This window comes from Tinamus guttatus, unplaced genomic scaffold (assembly GCF_059628265.1).
Source record: "Tinamus guttatus ecotype Peru unplaced genomic scaffold, ASM5962826v1 Tinamus_guttatus_pri_ptg000652l, whole genome shotgun sequence".
Lineage (NCBI taxonomy): Eukaryota > Metazoa > Chordata > Aves > Tinamiformes > Tinamidae > Tinamus > Tinamus guttatus.
Window position 1 is genome coordinate 1,196,724 of NW_028289186.1, and position 15,417 is coordinate 1,212,140.

Here is a 15,417-nt window from a genome sequence, read left to right on the forward strand (position 1 = left end):
ACTGCAGAGATAAAACAGAAGCACTTCAACTCTATAGCAAGTTCTCTAGCTGCTAAAGATACTTGGGCATTCTTCATTCAAATCATGACACATTTTCACACACTACAGAAAGTTTTAATAAAACTTCATTACTTCATTTACGACATCACATGATGAAGGTGGAAATTAAATCATTCTGTAGAGTGTGAGAATGAATTTAAAGCATTCCTTATTTTAATAGATTACTGAGATATCTTGCTAGGCCATTAGAATAGGAATGTCTTTAGGAATAGAAACAAGACAATTGAAATTCATGTCAGTGATACAGCAAACCACTTAAAAAAAATAATCAGGAGATCCATACAGCCAACTAAATACTCAAATGTTATTAGTATGGTGTTTTAAGAAGTCCCACTAAAGTTCAAGTACAGACCAGAAACACAGAATAACTTAGAAAGGAGACTTAAAAATATATATTAATCCACTGATATGTACATTAATGAATTGAGGACTTTTAATGCTCTTTAATGGGAAGGAACGATAATACCAGTGATGAAAGATGAACTTCTTCCCTGCAAAACCTAGCTCAAGTAGGCATGTTTTGTGTTGTCTAAAGCTAGCATACAAATCATAATAAAGAAGTGATCAATGCTAACTTATATCTTACTATTTTTAATCCTTCAGACTGCCAGAAGCAATGGCTAAGAGAGTGAAAAACAACAACCACCACCTAATATCAGAACAGGATTCATTAGCCTTTACTGAAAGATCTAAGGCTAAATGAGCTTATGGTCAGTGACCTGTCAGTGAAAAACCTCACAACAAAAGTACTTTTACAAAATGCTATCCACTCTTTAATCAAACAACAGGTAAATAACATAATTATTATGCTATCCAATGAAGTGTCCTCTAAAAGCACCGTAAGCAACCTGAATATGTATTGTCACTTCAATTACCAAAATCATTTTCCAAAGCACACAACAAAGTAGGGGAAAGTAGCCTCACAAGTATACACCCTACTCATAATAAAGAGGCAGCTGAGTTTAATATGCACCAGCTAAACAGGAACTTCTGTTCTGAAGATAGTGGTTAAAAAATCTCATTGAACAGGATCACAAAATCAACTGCATCAGCATCAAAAAAGCTCTCATTGACAGTCTTTGAGAAATACAAACTTTATCCAACACTTTTTAAAGTCAGCACTGCCTTCATTATGCAGAGTGACAAAAGGCAAAACGAGACCAAGATAAATACATAAAGTATCACAGAAATTAGTAATAAATTGCAACTAGTTATCCAAGTAGTTTCACATATCCCAGTAGGATCTGTTACTGATGCAAACATTGTCTACGCAGTGGTAACAGGAGATCTAACTTGCAACAGCAAAACAAAATCTGTTACAGTCTTTGATGAAGATTTAGGAGAACAAGCTTAAAAGATGAAGCCCCTCATATATTTGTCACAAGTTTAGAAGGCCACCATTCATTCTGGAATGCCCCATTCTCTTAATGTCTTGGAAAGAGTCTACTAACTCTGCAGCTTTTAACATTTCTCCTGTACAAATCCAATCAAGAACCAAGTCAGGGAAAGAACTGCATATTTGTGTCCTTAGCCTTGGTTCTAAAACTGGATGCAAACAATACCTGAGCATTTAGTCAGCTCTTTATCAGTGCAAAAGCAAACCCTACACGTTCGAGAGGAGACAGCATTCTCTTCATCTTTTTTAACCTATTATTAAAAGATATTTGCCTCCCGCTCTATGAGTTTCACACTGAGGTTATAATATCAAAATGTGTCATCAATCGAATCATCTAAATATCTTGTCTGTTTTCTGCTATTCAAGTTGACAAATAGACGATTCCCCTTCATGGATCTCAAGCACTGGAAGTTTGATTTGAATTTCACACAAAAATATTTAAAAAACAGTTTTTCCTTAAGATTTTGATTCTAAAACTTCTATAGATCTAAAAGTTTTGACAAGTCAGTTTTATGCAACACCAAAATACAAAAGCTGCTGCTCATATCTGAAACAAAGCTAATGGACAAGTAAAGATTTAAGGAGCCAGATTAGTATTAATTACTTCAGACAAGCTAATAGCAAACTCAAAATGATTACAAAATGCAGCCCAGAGTCTAGATCTCTACGTTCAAACGAAAACCCATCACAAAAGAAGCAGCACTTGCATTCCACACAGCTGGCCATTGTGTCATATTTGTACAGGAAACAAAGAATACAGTATGTCTTCCAGAGAATGTGCTAACTTTTAAAAACAAAAACCATGCTTCCTACACTTGTAATTTAATCACTACACCAGCTCTAAAGAAAGAGAAGGAAGAAACACGGAGATTAGTCTATGGAAAGTTATCATCAAAACAGCTGTTCAGACCCACAGGGGTTTATGAACGAGGTGACTGCAGGGAATCCAATTTTAGGTCTGCTACGAAGGATCAGGTGTTGGAGACACTCTGCAGTATCAGCTGAACTCACACACTGCAAATTGCTATATTTGTACTTTAAAGCAAAGATGCTAGATAAAATACTGAGTGTGGATGCTGAAAATACGTAGAAACTGAAAACCAGACCATATAAACAAATGGCTGCAAATAATTTAACAACTAAAAGGACAAAAAGAACCGAACTGAGGAGCTGGAGGCAAAAGAAAGAACGTTCTAAAAATGAGCATGACCAGCGTTGGATTCCCCATTTTGGGGGACGGTGGCAGATCCCCCGTGCGCAGCTGACAAACGCTGGGCAGCGGGGCTGCCGCGGCGCCGGGATTGTCAGATCATCATCCCAACATGGCTGCCTCGGCGGCGGGGCGCCACGGAATCCCGGCACCTCGCGGGCCGAAAGGCACAGCCGGGAAGGAAGGGAGGGGAGGAAAAAAAGAAATCAACGCGCAGGGTTTTCGGCTTCGTGCGCCCGTCCCCAGCTGGCACCGAGGGGCCGCGCCGCCTCCCGACCCAGCCCGTATCGCCTCCCCCCCACCGCCTGGCAAGGAGAGGCGGGATGAAGAAGTGCGGCCATCTGCAGGCCGCGATCCAAGAGGGAAGCGGCGGCGGCAGCGCCACGGCTCCCGGCGGAGAAGCGGGAGGATGGCGCAGAAAGGCGACGGGAGGGGGCGGGAAGCAGCCGCGAGGCCGGGCCGCAGCGCCCCCCGCCCATGCGCCGCGGCCCCGCCGGCCGCCCCCGCCCCGGGCCCCCCGTACCCGCAGCGCCCAGCGGTGGCCGCGCGCTCCGCCGCCAACCGCCGCCGCCGACCGCGGGGCCTCCCCACAGCCCCCCCGCCAGAGCGCGGCCGCCCCTTACCTGGGACGGGCGGGGGCGTCCGCGGGCGGAGCGGGGCCGCCGCTGTCAGCAGGAGGAGAAGGCGGAGGTGCCGGTGGAGGAGAACAGCGCGGGGCGGAGGAGGGCGGGGAACCCGGGCAGCCCCATCGCGCTTCGCCTGCGCCGAGCCGGGAGACCCCCCCGCCGCCGGGCAGGGAGCGGGGCGAGGAGCAAGGCCGCGCCGGGAGAAGCGAGCGCCGCGACGCGCTGCCTGCGGCGCCGCTCCCACACTGACAGGATCGCTCCGCGGCGCACCGCCCCCCGCCTTCGCCGCGCGGGGGAGGGGCGGCCGATCCGCCAATCGCCGCGCGCCGCTGCGTCCCGCCTCGCTGCTTCTGACCAATCGCCGATCGAATAGCCGTCGGGCACCCGCCCTCCGCCGTGCCAATCACGAGCTGACACGGCCACGCGCCAATCAGCGCCCGGCAGGGAGGAGGACGAGGCGGGGCTCCGAGGCCCGGCCCCGCCCCCTGAGTCAATCCCTCCGCCGAGCGTCGGGGAAGCGGGGCCTCCGCGGCCGGAGCCAATCAGCGCTCGGGGTGGACCCCGCGTCATCGGGCTGTTAACCTATCACGAGCGGCGCCAGGACACCTCGCCGCACCCGCCGCATCACCGCTGTGCGCGTGCGCGCCCCCTGGCGGCGGCCGCGCGGGGTCCGCGCCGTGAGGCGGCGAGCGCGGCCCGGGCGCGACCCCGGCGGTTCCAGCGCAGCCAAGCGGCTCCCCGGCCTTGCAGGGCCGAGGGGCCCGCGGGCCGCCCCGCCGCCCGAAAACCGCGCCGAACTGCCAATTCCCTCATCCCCAAGCGACTTCAACACGAGCCCAAGGCCCCACGGGAAAACCCAACTCATCTAGGCGTTACATGGAGGAAAAATACTGCCTCCCCTTAAAAAAATGTTTCTGGGGGGAGGAAAGCAGTCTAGATATTTTCTGCAGATCACATAACGCAATCTTATGTAACCGCTTGTTAGAGTGAAGGGCATTCCAGAATCCTCACATTCCCTTCCTCCTTGCTCTTATCTTACAGGGAAAACTGATTTTTTGTGCTAATAATCTCTGCTCAAACCTTCCTCCTCACATCAGTACTTTGTTCATTTGTGCTGTTAGGAACTGCCTTACACTTAAAAATGCTGGTAGGGTTAAGAAAATTATTTTATTACATGAAGCACCTTGATTACTTTCCACACACAAACGCCCACCCTGTCATTTACAGATCATATGCGAGCTGCTGAGAACATTTGGTACTTGAGACTTCTGGCTTCAGAACAACATTTATTTTTGCTCACAGGTCTCGGCTGGCAACTATATTAATCTCACACGTGTTCCCTGTCGCTTACAGTTTCTTGGAAGAATGCATTATTAGTTCCTTTCTGTTTGGTGAACAGTGATTTTTTTTCCCCTAGCCAATCTTATGACCACGTGCGTTTCCCTGCTGCAGCTCAGCCATTGTGTGCAAAAGCCTGTGGGAAAATATGAGCAAGGCAGCCTTGCTGCAGAACCATAAAAGCAAAAAGGGGTAGTCACCCCCTCACCCACTTGGGAAAAGCTGTTGGTCTGAAGTACTGCTGATATTTGTGTTCACAGCCATTTTTCCACATACCCTTGACTAAGTTCTCCGAGTCCTAAATCAGGATCAAGAAACCTAAACAGAGTCACCAATCACTTGTATTTTCTACTTTCAGTGATTCACTTAATGAAAGGCAAAGCAAAGATTCTCTGTGAGTGTGTATCACCATTTATTGTAGTTCAAGAGAGTCAGGAATTGAACAGAGGACACAGCGAAAAAATAAAAACAAATAAAAGAAAAACAACCTTTTTTTTACAGACTTAATTTTAAAACACTGTGGTTTTAAATCCTTTTTAAAAAGGAAATTCAAGTATCTTAAGCAGGGGGCAGTAATACAAAAATGTTTGTGAATATTTTTTATTTTTTTTAAAAAATGTAATTCTACATTTCCTGCACCCTTTATGCTTTGGTAAGGCCAAGCCATGGATACAAATTGGTAAGCAACATAAAAATGACCCCTGCCCCAACTGCAACCTCTAAGAATAAAAGGATCTGCTCTCTGTGGACAAGCTCTAAAGGCTCAGAATTGTCATTTAGCATAAATCGTATTTTCAGCATTAGAAGAATGGATTTTATTTCTTAGAAAGTCACCAAAATCCTGGTATTCCAAGTATCTCATTCATGGCAGCTGTTTTATCATACGTCTGTCACAAGGCTTGTCAAAAATACCAGAGCATCCAGATCAACATAAAGAAAAGTGAGATCTCAAAGAACCAGAACTTAAAATACACATGTCAAATCTTTGCCTTTTTTAAAGTATTCTTTTGTCTTCTAACACCAATTAAAAAAAACCCAAATATGTGAATATGTATCATATAAAAATATGATCCCAAGATTAACACTTTGTTGCAGGCACAGTTATCGCACAGAATATGTTCTTTTGAGGGCAGGGGAATGATTTTGTTATTCACAGGGATTTTTTTTTGCATAAAGAAAAAAAAAAGACAGCAGTGCAGGTTTGCAGGGTGGAAGAAGGAAGGGAAAGAGGAAAAAGTTACTTTAGCAGCAAAATGTCCAAGGTTTTAACCACAATCAAATTAACGGATATCTGGCTGTAAAAAATAAGGTTGAAGGGATGCTGCCCTGATCCATTCATCTTTGCTAAAATAATTCAGCTGTAAAAACTCCAAAACGTGACATACTGAAGGACAGTTTTGTAACATAAGCAACTTCCTAATTTGTCCTCCATGTTATTGACCATCGTTATCACTTAAATATATGTACAAGAATTAAGCTGCTTTTCTTCTCATCCGCATGCTCCTGGTCACTACTGCAAGTCAGTGCCAGTGGGCGTGCTAATCCCATCAACAGCTCTCAAAATGTGTCTGCTCCACCAGACCAGCCCACGCCCTGGTCTTCCCATTGGCATTGGCGTGCACTGCGAGGGAATTTTTAATGATCAGCATTCTGCTTGTCTCTCATCCAGGCTTGGATTTGCTCCTTAAGTTCTGGCACTAATAATACAAAGAAGAGGAAAAAAAAAAAAAAAGGGTTAGCTTGACATTTGAATTGTTCAGTAATACCACTACCCCAAGAGAGCTCCGCATGACCATGAGCATTCCTTTTCTAGAAAAATTATCAGAATTATCTTCTGGATGTCAATTCTGCCTCAATGTAGTTTCTGCACAGCTTTGAACATATGAATTACTCATTTACCTGGCATAACAATATCCATTAGCCCAGCAGTTAAAGAGTATTTTTTCAGACAAAAAGAAAACCCAATGAATGAACTCTCTTTCCAGGCTGGGGTGAAAGCACTATTGACCCTGCCAAAGCAGCATTGCTATCTTTTAAAAGCATATGGAATAGAAACTGCACAGAAATTGCTTCCCCAAGCCAACAACTCCATCACCCAGTGTCAGAGCAAGGTTACCTGGTTCCAGCATATTTTCAGTCAGTGTCTGACGATTGAAAGGATCAGTGGAAGAGTTCAACAGATGCCTCAGGATGATTGACCTGTCCATAATAGTTCCAGATGGCAGCCTCACAGGATCAGTCATCAGAGTGTCCATGAGTGGATCTGAAGACAGAATTGTCTCACCATTAACTTGAAGACAAGAGCTACATGTCTCATGTGCACACACCAACACAGCACACATTGATATACCATCAGATACTCAAAAGAGTAGAACTACATCCAGAGCTCTGGTATCACAGGAAGCTTTGGTGCAATAGAGGATACATTTCCAGAAAACCAATGACAGTAGCAGAGAACTAGTGCTGAGGAAAAGGCTGTTATAGAATGCAACAGTAGATTTAGCCTTGATTCACAAATGGAGAAGAATGATATAAAAATATGTAATTATACTGTTTTCAGATTTGCTGTTATTATTTACTGTTTTATGAACTCTGCTGCAAAGTACATACAAGCCACAACCTGGCTAGGATTGGATAGGACAATCCTGGAGGGTGTGTGAGGTGAGAGGGGAGATTAGCTCTCTTCATTCAGTTAACCATTTAATTGGAATGAAGAAGGATGCATGACTAGAAACTATATGTAATCTCTACTAATGTATATTGTTATTTAGTATCAAAACAACATTAAAAAAATCTTCTCTCAAGAAAATCGGTGTTTAGAAAATGCAACTTGCCTCTGAATTCATCCGGAGCATCACTGTAATCAATTTCTGCACGAGCGTTCTTGGCAACAATTTCTTCCACTTTCTCTGCCAGCAATTTGAATTTTTCTATTGCTATGGTTGACTTGATTCCAGCCTTTCTCATCTTTGAAATAACCTCCTCAAAGAGCTCTTTGCTGTAGGACCTCTACAAACAATGCATAAAACAACTCTGTTCAGCCACAGTATCCATCACAATTTACTTACCTTTTAATGCTTTTTAAAAAAAATGTAAAAGAAAGAATCAATAAAACCTCAACCTTATTTCGGACAGAAAAGCAATATCCAGGTATCATTTAATTGACCACAAGTGTGCAAACATCCAGGTAGGCTGTTTCTATGCTTTGTACTGGTCATCACTAATATAGAACTGTTTAGGACAAAATAGTAAATACAAATAACACCAAACCAATATTGGTAAGACATTTAGAGACACTGACTGCAGATACTGGGACTATTTCTTAGACCAAACATCCCTGTTGTTGCTCTTATTTGGATTCTTGTTCTTACAAGTCTTTGCTCAAAATATAGCATAAAAGGAGAAGTTTATGAGTGTTTTTTTGTTTGTTTTCTAAAATCTAGTTCTCCATATGCTATACTTGAAGAGCTGAATTGCTCTCTACACCACCAAAAAGATCCTCTAAAAACTTCTTGCCAGTCTCCAAGATCATAAATATCCCAGTTCACCCTGGCTGTAGTAGAGCACCAAAGTAAGAGGCACAGATGCATTAGCTGGCACTCGTCCACCTCCCAGCTGTGAGCACTGCACGGGTGATGCAGTGGGCGATCACCACTCTGCACTGCAAGTTACGTTAGGAAACACGTTAGTGCTCCTTCACGGGCCACGTGATGCATGAAACGCACTCTGCAGCAGAAAGGAAGCTCCCGAGCTAACCAATACCGCGCAGTTGCTGAATACTGATCATTTCTTAGCTTCACCGGTAATATACAAAGCAATACTAGAAAAGAATGATACCTTCTCACAGGGCCAAAAAAATCTTGCCACAAAAATAGTAAGGCAGCTCCGGGATGGAGCAAATACCTGCAGGGAACTTGCCAACTGGTGCAGCGTGCTGCAGGAACAGCAGCCTGCTGCCCAGAACCACGCAGCTACCTAGCACAGTGTGCATACAAAGACCAAATGCATATCCTATAGCTTCAACTAAAATAAGCATGACTCACGAGGAAGAAAAAAAAAAAAAAGCTTTTGTAAGCTACTTGTGTTCTAAACATAGCATTTGCTTTTATCTTTGGAATGCTGTATTTTGATTACGAGACTTAATAATCTAGACAATGTCCTTTTAATAAGAAGTATTTATGCTGCACTGCAATGCTGAATTAAACAACAAGCACGACACACTACATCCCAAATTTCTATTTTTTTAAAATTTAAAAAGCTTTACTTTCCAAATCTACACTATATCCCTCCCTGAAAGACCACTGAGTACTCAGGACACTCTGTGCCCACCCAGACTCCTTGCCAAGCCTGCAGAGAACAGAACTGTGGCAGCATGCCCAGGCTTTGTAAATGTTTTCAGATTCCTTCTGTTACGTGCTAGGATTTGCAAATGGGAGACGCATCAAAATGTTTGAGGGCCATTCCATCAGATGCCTTTTTTTTTTTTTTTAAATTAAATACCAGGCCTGTTAACCAATTGTTCATCTGCCTGGTGTTTCTTTCCTGTCATTCAGAGTTTACAAGATCCTAGTCACACACACACCCCTTTTTATGAGGGGCCACTTTAATTAGGCTTTGTTCCTTTTTTCATACCAACAGTCATCTTGCTTTTTGATCCCCACATCATTGCAGGGAGTTTTGCTGTGGCTAGCACTGGTGAATAAATGATGCATAACATTCTCACTTTCATATATACTGAGCAGGGTAACAAAATACATTGTCCATATACATACACACGGAGATACAAGGCATACTTCACAAGTATTATTGGAACTGCCTAAAATTATGAGAAATGAAATAATGAGAGAAAAGGATCATGAGTTATTCTAATATCTCTACTCCTCTAGAAATGCAAACCAAGCCTTTATATACTGTTAAGCAGCTTCCATTAGAATTTCAAGTAGACATGGATAACAGCATTTCTCTGCATTTTGAGAAATTTGTATTAAAAATCTAACATCTAATGAAGCAATATAAAAGCATATACAATTTACAAACTCTTAGTCTAGAGAAAACTGGATTGTGAAATGACACTTTAAAGCCCAGTGCCATCTCCGCTTGTTTTCCATGTTCTCAAACAGGAAGGGCTGAGGGGAAGCCAGTACACTGGTAGGTTTGTTCTTGCACTTGCAAACTGAGAACAATATATACATACAGTAGTGCAGAAGGAGATTGTAGCTAATAAACATCCAATGCTCATTAAAGTGTGTGTGTGTGTGTGTGTGTGTGTGTGTCTGTGTGTGTGTTGCTTTATATGTTTATGCATCTTTATAGGTTTGCAAAACATATTGCAAAACTTTGAAAACATATTTACTTACAAAGAGCAGAGAACACGAACACAGATGAGTTACTGAAAAAAAGGCCACACATACTGGCATATTCTGCAAAGTTCCCAAATACTTCCCTCCTCTCCCATTACACCAAATACACCCCTCCTCTCCCATTTTTTTTGGAGATTACCTGATCATCAGCAATTGCTTTAGCAAAGCGAGCACAATCTAACTGTAGATAAATATCAGTCAGTTGGTCCAACAGCTTCTTTGGTTCAAACCCATATTTCTCAGGGTTTTCAACTTTCAGGTCACGGCACTTGGGGCCGCACAGTTGCTGTAGATTGAAGTTCAGCATAGCAGCTAATCGTGGTCCAAGTTCCTACGAGGCCAAAGTAAAATACATAGCATGAAGACAATGTATGATATATGATAATGATAAATAACATTATCATTACAACAGCATACATCAAGATCAAGAATTATGAACCAATTGTTATTTTCTGGGCTTCGAGTAAATGTCTTTATGTATGCTTGTTAATAAAGATAATGGGAATTTTCTCTTTAAAAGTGAGACACCATTAGAGTGAGCCAGATAACTGCACTTCCTGTCAAATAACTTCATTAATAATCAAGATTTCAAGCACTTGGACCTGCAGAAAAGGGAAAAATTGAGACAAAGGGCTACCACACATTCTCTGGGTTATTATCCAGTAAAAGAGAGTTAGTATCTGCCTAATTTCTAGTTTCTCTAAGCCACATCTGAGCAGGACTTACAGGTCTGAGGAAAGGCTTTTGAACCTGCTTGGTAAGGATATGGAACATATCAACAGTTTCCGTTGCCAGGGCAAGATATGAACGAGACACACGCTCATCCTGCGCGAGCTGCGACTGCCGAGCCTGCTGCTGATCCTAGAAAACAAGTATTCAATGGTTACAAGTTACATCCGTAGAATTTCCTACCTCAGTGTCAATCACAAATTGAACTACCTAATGCTAGCATGATTTGGGCAGACAAAAGAACAGACTGTAGACCAAATCCAGATGCGATATGTTTTAAAACTTAAGGTGCAATTCCCTTCTACTACCTATTGCTAATGAATACACTGCACTAAATACATGAAATGCTGCAACAGTCTAATTTGCCATTTACAAACAACATTGCAAGACTCCACATGTAGTGAGTCTGCTTACATACTAGAACACTCCTCACAACTGCAAAACTGGGTTATGTTTCCTTTCCATTCAAATGCCGATACTGCGCAAACAACTTAAGAGCCAAAAGTCAAGCAAGGTTTGAATTTATCCATCAGCATGAGCAAACAGTGCTTCCTACTGGAGCAATCTGTAGATCAAGTACCAGCTCATTTTGACAGTACATCAGTGGCTTTACCTTGCTAGTAGGTATAAGCAGGAACAAAGACTTCAAGAGAGCAAATCAGAAGAAATTCAACAAACAAGTTCTTTTATAACTTTTTGTTTCATTTTTTTTAAAATAAACTTCAAATAGCAACATCTGGCATCCATGGGTCAACACACACAACTGTCATTTAATCAGGCTACTTTCTGAGGTATAATTCTTTAACTGGCTATAGCAAATCTACAGAGGATCAATGAACTAACAAAAGAAGTTTCATTATATTGAAGTCAACCCAACTGGCAAGCATCTTCCAGAATGTCCTTCAAGAAGGTTAAAGTCTTAATCCTTCATTTTAAAATTCAAAGTGCATAGTAATTTAAAACTTTTTACTATTTCCATTTCTCACATCACTCTTTGCCAGCCACAAAATAACTATGCAGAATGTTTTATTGCAGAATGACATCCAGAGTGATCATGGGCATATTGATAGCAAGAAACAGCTTTGAGAACTGCTTCTTTTGAGCAGCTTTTTTGTACTGCCCCTTATCCAAAAGCTAAAATAATAATAAAAAAAATCTTTTTTTTTAATGTACAAATGTTAGAAAGTAGTAAAGGGCACTTTGAAAAACAGTTCTGTTCACCCTGGGCAGCAGGTCCCATTGTTCTTTATTTTTCATTTCCTCTTGCACTTCATGGATACGTTTTAGGGACTCCAGACTCTCATCCAGCAAGAAAGTTGTATCATTTATCAGCATGTTGATGTAGCGAACAAACTGCTTCCCAGAGCTGAAAGCATTAAAACACAATTATCACTGTAGACGGGTGTGCTGAGCAGACTGCAACCCCAGTAACACTCCTGCACTGTATAAGCCCACTCCCCAAGCCAAATTCACGGGTCTCCAGAGTGTTTAAACACCTGAGGTGCCCTGTCAGGAGCTGTTATTCAAACACAATGAAAAGCAGCATCACCCAGTCGTAATGGCAGTGACTGCTCTCCTCAGCAGTTTGCATGACAGGAAGCATGTGTACATGACTCCACACAATTTCTTACTCACTTGAACTCTTCCATGAAGGTACCATGGTGAGCTATATTCTGCCAAAGGCTTTTGAAAATGGTGCTGATGTGGTAGCGAATTGTAAACTTGTCATAGAATTCACTAGTGGCTCCAGTATGTTCAACATCTGAAAAAGAGATCCCAGAACTGAAATCAGTCTGTTCTCAAATCAATGTTCACTGGTAACACACGACATTTCTTTCTCATCTCCAACGCGATGAGCTTCAAGCACCAAGTTTGAGGCTCAATTTCATCTTGGAAAGATGAAATTCAATTCACATTCAGAAATCTTCATCCTAATACCTATGTAAAGAACTATTGATTTTCTAATTCAGAACCAACCTCTGTTCTGAAGAAAAACAAGCTTCAAGAAACATACTTTCTGCTGTCAACTCCACTGTGCTCTTTGCCCCACAGTCCAAGATTTTAATAATAGGAAAACTGAGGAAACTCTGCAGCAAAATAGCTGCTTTTCAGCATGCAAAACCCTTTATAATATCTAAATCTACATAGCTAGCAAAGCCATATTAAGAAAGTTTAAATTCTCAGTTCTCTTACAATATAAGCAAAACCTTTCTAAATGAGGAATCTAAATACCACAAACAATGCTCAAATAAAGCTATGATGCCAGAGCTGTGTGAATGCACAATACATTGCGGATGGACTAGGATTCTTCTCCAGGCTCCGTGCAACCCAGTTTTCCCCTTATGCTTGAGTAACAAAGCCTTTTCTTTACAAGACCTGATATCTTTGTTGGGATAAAGGTCTGATACAACCTATTGGTTAATAAAATTCATAGTCCACTGAATCTCTCAGAACTACACAGAATGCCCTTACCTGTGTAAAATTTCATCAAGGAGGGGACTAGCAATTTGGTGGAGAGAGGATGATTCTCAATCATCTCGAAGAACTTCTGTGTTCGGGGCTGAACAGCTGGATTTGTCATGAACATCACTTCCACCAGCTTGGCTACCAGATAAGGGTTTCGGATGTAGTTCTGGTTGCACAGCATCACAACAAGGAACATGACGATGTCCTGAGTACAGGGCTCATAAAGCACCTGAGGAGCATATCTGAAAAAAAGGGGAGGTGAGGAAAAAGAAACAGTCTCCCCAATTCAATATCACCTAGAGAAAATTCATGATAACTCACGCAAGTTCAGACCAGTTGCTAGCATTAGGAAAAGTTCAAATCATTTTAATATCATTTCCTACCTTTCTCTACAGAAACTAGATTCTTACACTAGGAGTTCTTGCCAGCTGGCAACTGCATTTTGGTCCTGATTCCAAACCTTCTCCTTTGAAGCATGATAATATTCTTCTGTTGCATGTAAAGGCAAATTTGCTATCAAATGCCCCTTTAATGGCATCTCAGGAAGAAAAAGGCAACCACTCATCTCCATGACAGGCTGTAGTGAGGTTTGGATCTGAAGGATTGTTTTCACAAAGAAAGGGACCCACTTTAGGACTCTAGGAATACATCCTGATAGTATGTGTGTCCATCTAAAATGTTAATAGAGTATAAATGCAATTTACACCAACGGATGTATAATTAAATGGAAGTTTCTAATTCTCGCTAAGCCATAGCTTCTTCTTAATATTGGTCTAGTAATGACTAAAATATCATGAGATTTACAAGGTCTGAGCAAACTCCAAACCATAAAGAAAATTCTTAGGGGTAGGGAGGAGAGGAAGGGGTGGACCTTTCTTAAAGAACAGGAAGTATAATAATATCATAAATAAATTTAGGTTAAAAAAGGACCCATGGAGGTCATGTAGGTACTAGATCTGCATCAGTGCCAGCTGACACAACCTTAAACTGTTGGTAAAACAGCACTAGAATAACAACTGCAGACTAGCTAGCATGTTAATCTCACACCCTGCATTTATTTGTGTGCACACCACCTGCTTCAGGGGTAAAGGGTAGAACAAAATTTCTTCAGAAATAACTTTACTTACTGTACAATAAAAAACAAAAATTCAGCAACATCTTCTACATAAAACTCTGGCAACGCTGCAAATACCTTCGGAACGTCAGGAGCTAAAGGCAGTTTTATGCTGTTGAATAAAGGAGACACCACAACAAAGCAGGCAGTGAAATATCATGATTAAGCAGAAAACGTCACATTCTCCTACAGAAAGGCTCCAGCAGGAACCCTCTAACAACATCCTGATATTGAATTTTTAGAAGTCTTTTTTTTTTGACTTTTAAAGAAGCCCATGTCAGTGCTTCAAACCTACTACACATAGTTGAGGGTCTTCTCCCCCCTCCACAACTGCTACTGAGCCTGTAAATAAGACACCCAATAAGACATTCTGTGTACGAATGTATGTCACTAACATAAATAATTAAAGAAACAATTACACAAGAATGCAGTTGTTGAGCAAGCTAATTAAAATTCTAGAACTACTAAATTCGGTAAACAATCCACAGTGATCTGAAATACCTTTGCTACAATTTACACAGACAATCCTGGCACTCACTTGGGATAGGCAGGGTCTAGAATGCGAAGCATCAGCTGAATCACCATGCCATAGAAATTCAGACATCTCCTAAGAAAGTTTTCATCCAGCAAACCAGCATCTGCACAAGCCTTGCACCTCACCAGTTTCTGCAGAGGAGGGATACAACGGCTAATGCAGACAAGGCACAACATAATATGAAGAGCAAACCTATCTATCTAAGTGAATCAGTGTATTAATGAACATTTCTTAATGGTTCTAAAGGTAAATAGCCCTTCCTTAAACTATGCTGTTATTTGAAGAAAGAGCATGAAGAAAAAGGCACATGTAATCAAGAGTTGCAAGGACAGGGTCTTTTATTAGGTTTAAAAAAAGAGGAAAGAAATAGAGGTATCAAAGCCTGAAAATGTGCAATTAAAGTCATCTTGATGATGACAAGATGATGACAAGAAATTTTTGTCAGGTTATCCTAGGAAGGCCTAAGTAGGACACAGGTTCAAAACAAAGGACCCTGTGGCACTCATCTTTACACGAACTCTACATTAAAGATTCAAGAGTTCTATCCCTCGCAGTCCAGGCATGGACGATGCACACAAATACC

The 15,417-nt window shown here is 41.8% G+C and overlaps 2 protein-coding genes across 19 annotated transcripts in view; both read right to left on the reverse strand.

The window, feature by feature from the left end:
• Window positions 1-3,341, reverse strand: part of KIF1B (kinesin family member 1B) — an 83,129-nt gene extending 79,788 nt beyond the window's left edge. For 12 of the 16 annotated variants that reach the window (XM_088536157.1, XM_088536149.1, XM_088536155.1 and 9 more), the window contains exon 1: window positions 3,290-3,336. The gene's annotated coding sequence lies outside the window, so the exon portion shown is untranslated. Of the gene's footprint in view, window positions 1-3,289 lie in introns of all 16 variants that reach the window. The other 4 variants (XM_088536160.1, XM_088536159.1, XM_088536146.1 and 1 more) reach the window with 3 other exon arrangements.
• Window positions 3,342-5,018: 1,677 nt separating this feature from the next.
• Window positions 5,019-15,417, reverse strand: part of UBE4B (ubiquitination factor E4B) — a 37,551-nt gene continuing 27,152 nt past the window's right edge. For all 3 annotated transcript variants that reach the window (XM_088536163.1, XM_088536164.1, XM_088536165.1), the window contains 10 exons: window positions 14,838-14,965; window positions 14,313-14,411; window positions 13,192-13,427; window positions 12,355-12,481; window positions 11,941-12,085; window positions 10,717-10,851; window positions 10,130-10,321; window positions 7,465-7,639; window positions 6,747-6,893; window positions 5,019-6,327 (listed from right to left, as the gene is read on the reverse strand). In XM_088536163.1, coding sequence (XP_088392289.1) covers window positions 6,266-6,327; window positions 6,747-6,893; window positions 7,465-7,639; window positions 10,130-10,321; window positions 10,717-10,851; window positions 11,941-12,085; window positions 12,355-12,481; window positions 13,192-13,427; window positions 14,313-14,411; window positions 14,838-14,965 — 1,446 coding nt within the window. In that variant the 3' untranslated portion in view covers window positions 5,019-6,265. The remainder of the gene's footprint in view (window positions 6,328-6,746; window positions 6,894-7,464; window positions 7,640-10,129; window positions 10,322-10,716; window positions 10,852-11,940; window positions 12,086-12,354; window positions 12,482-13,191; window positions 13,428-14,312; window positions 14,412-14,837; window positions 14,966-15,417) is intronic.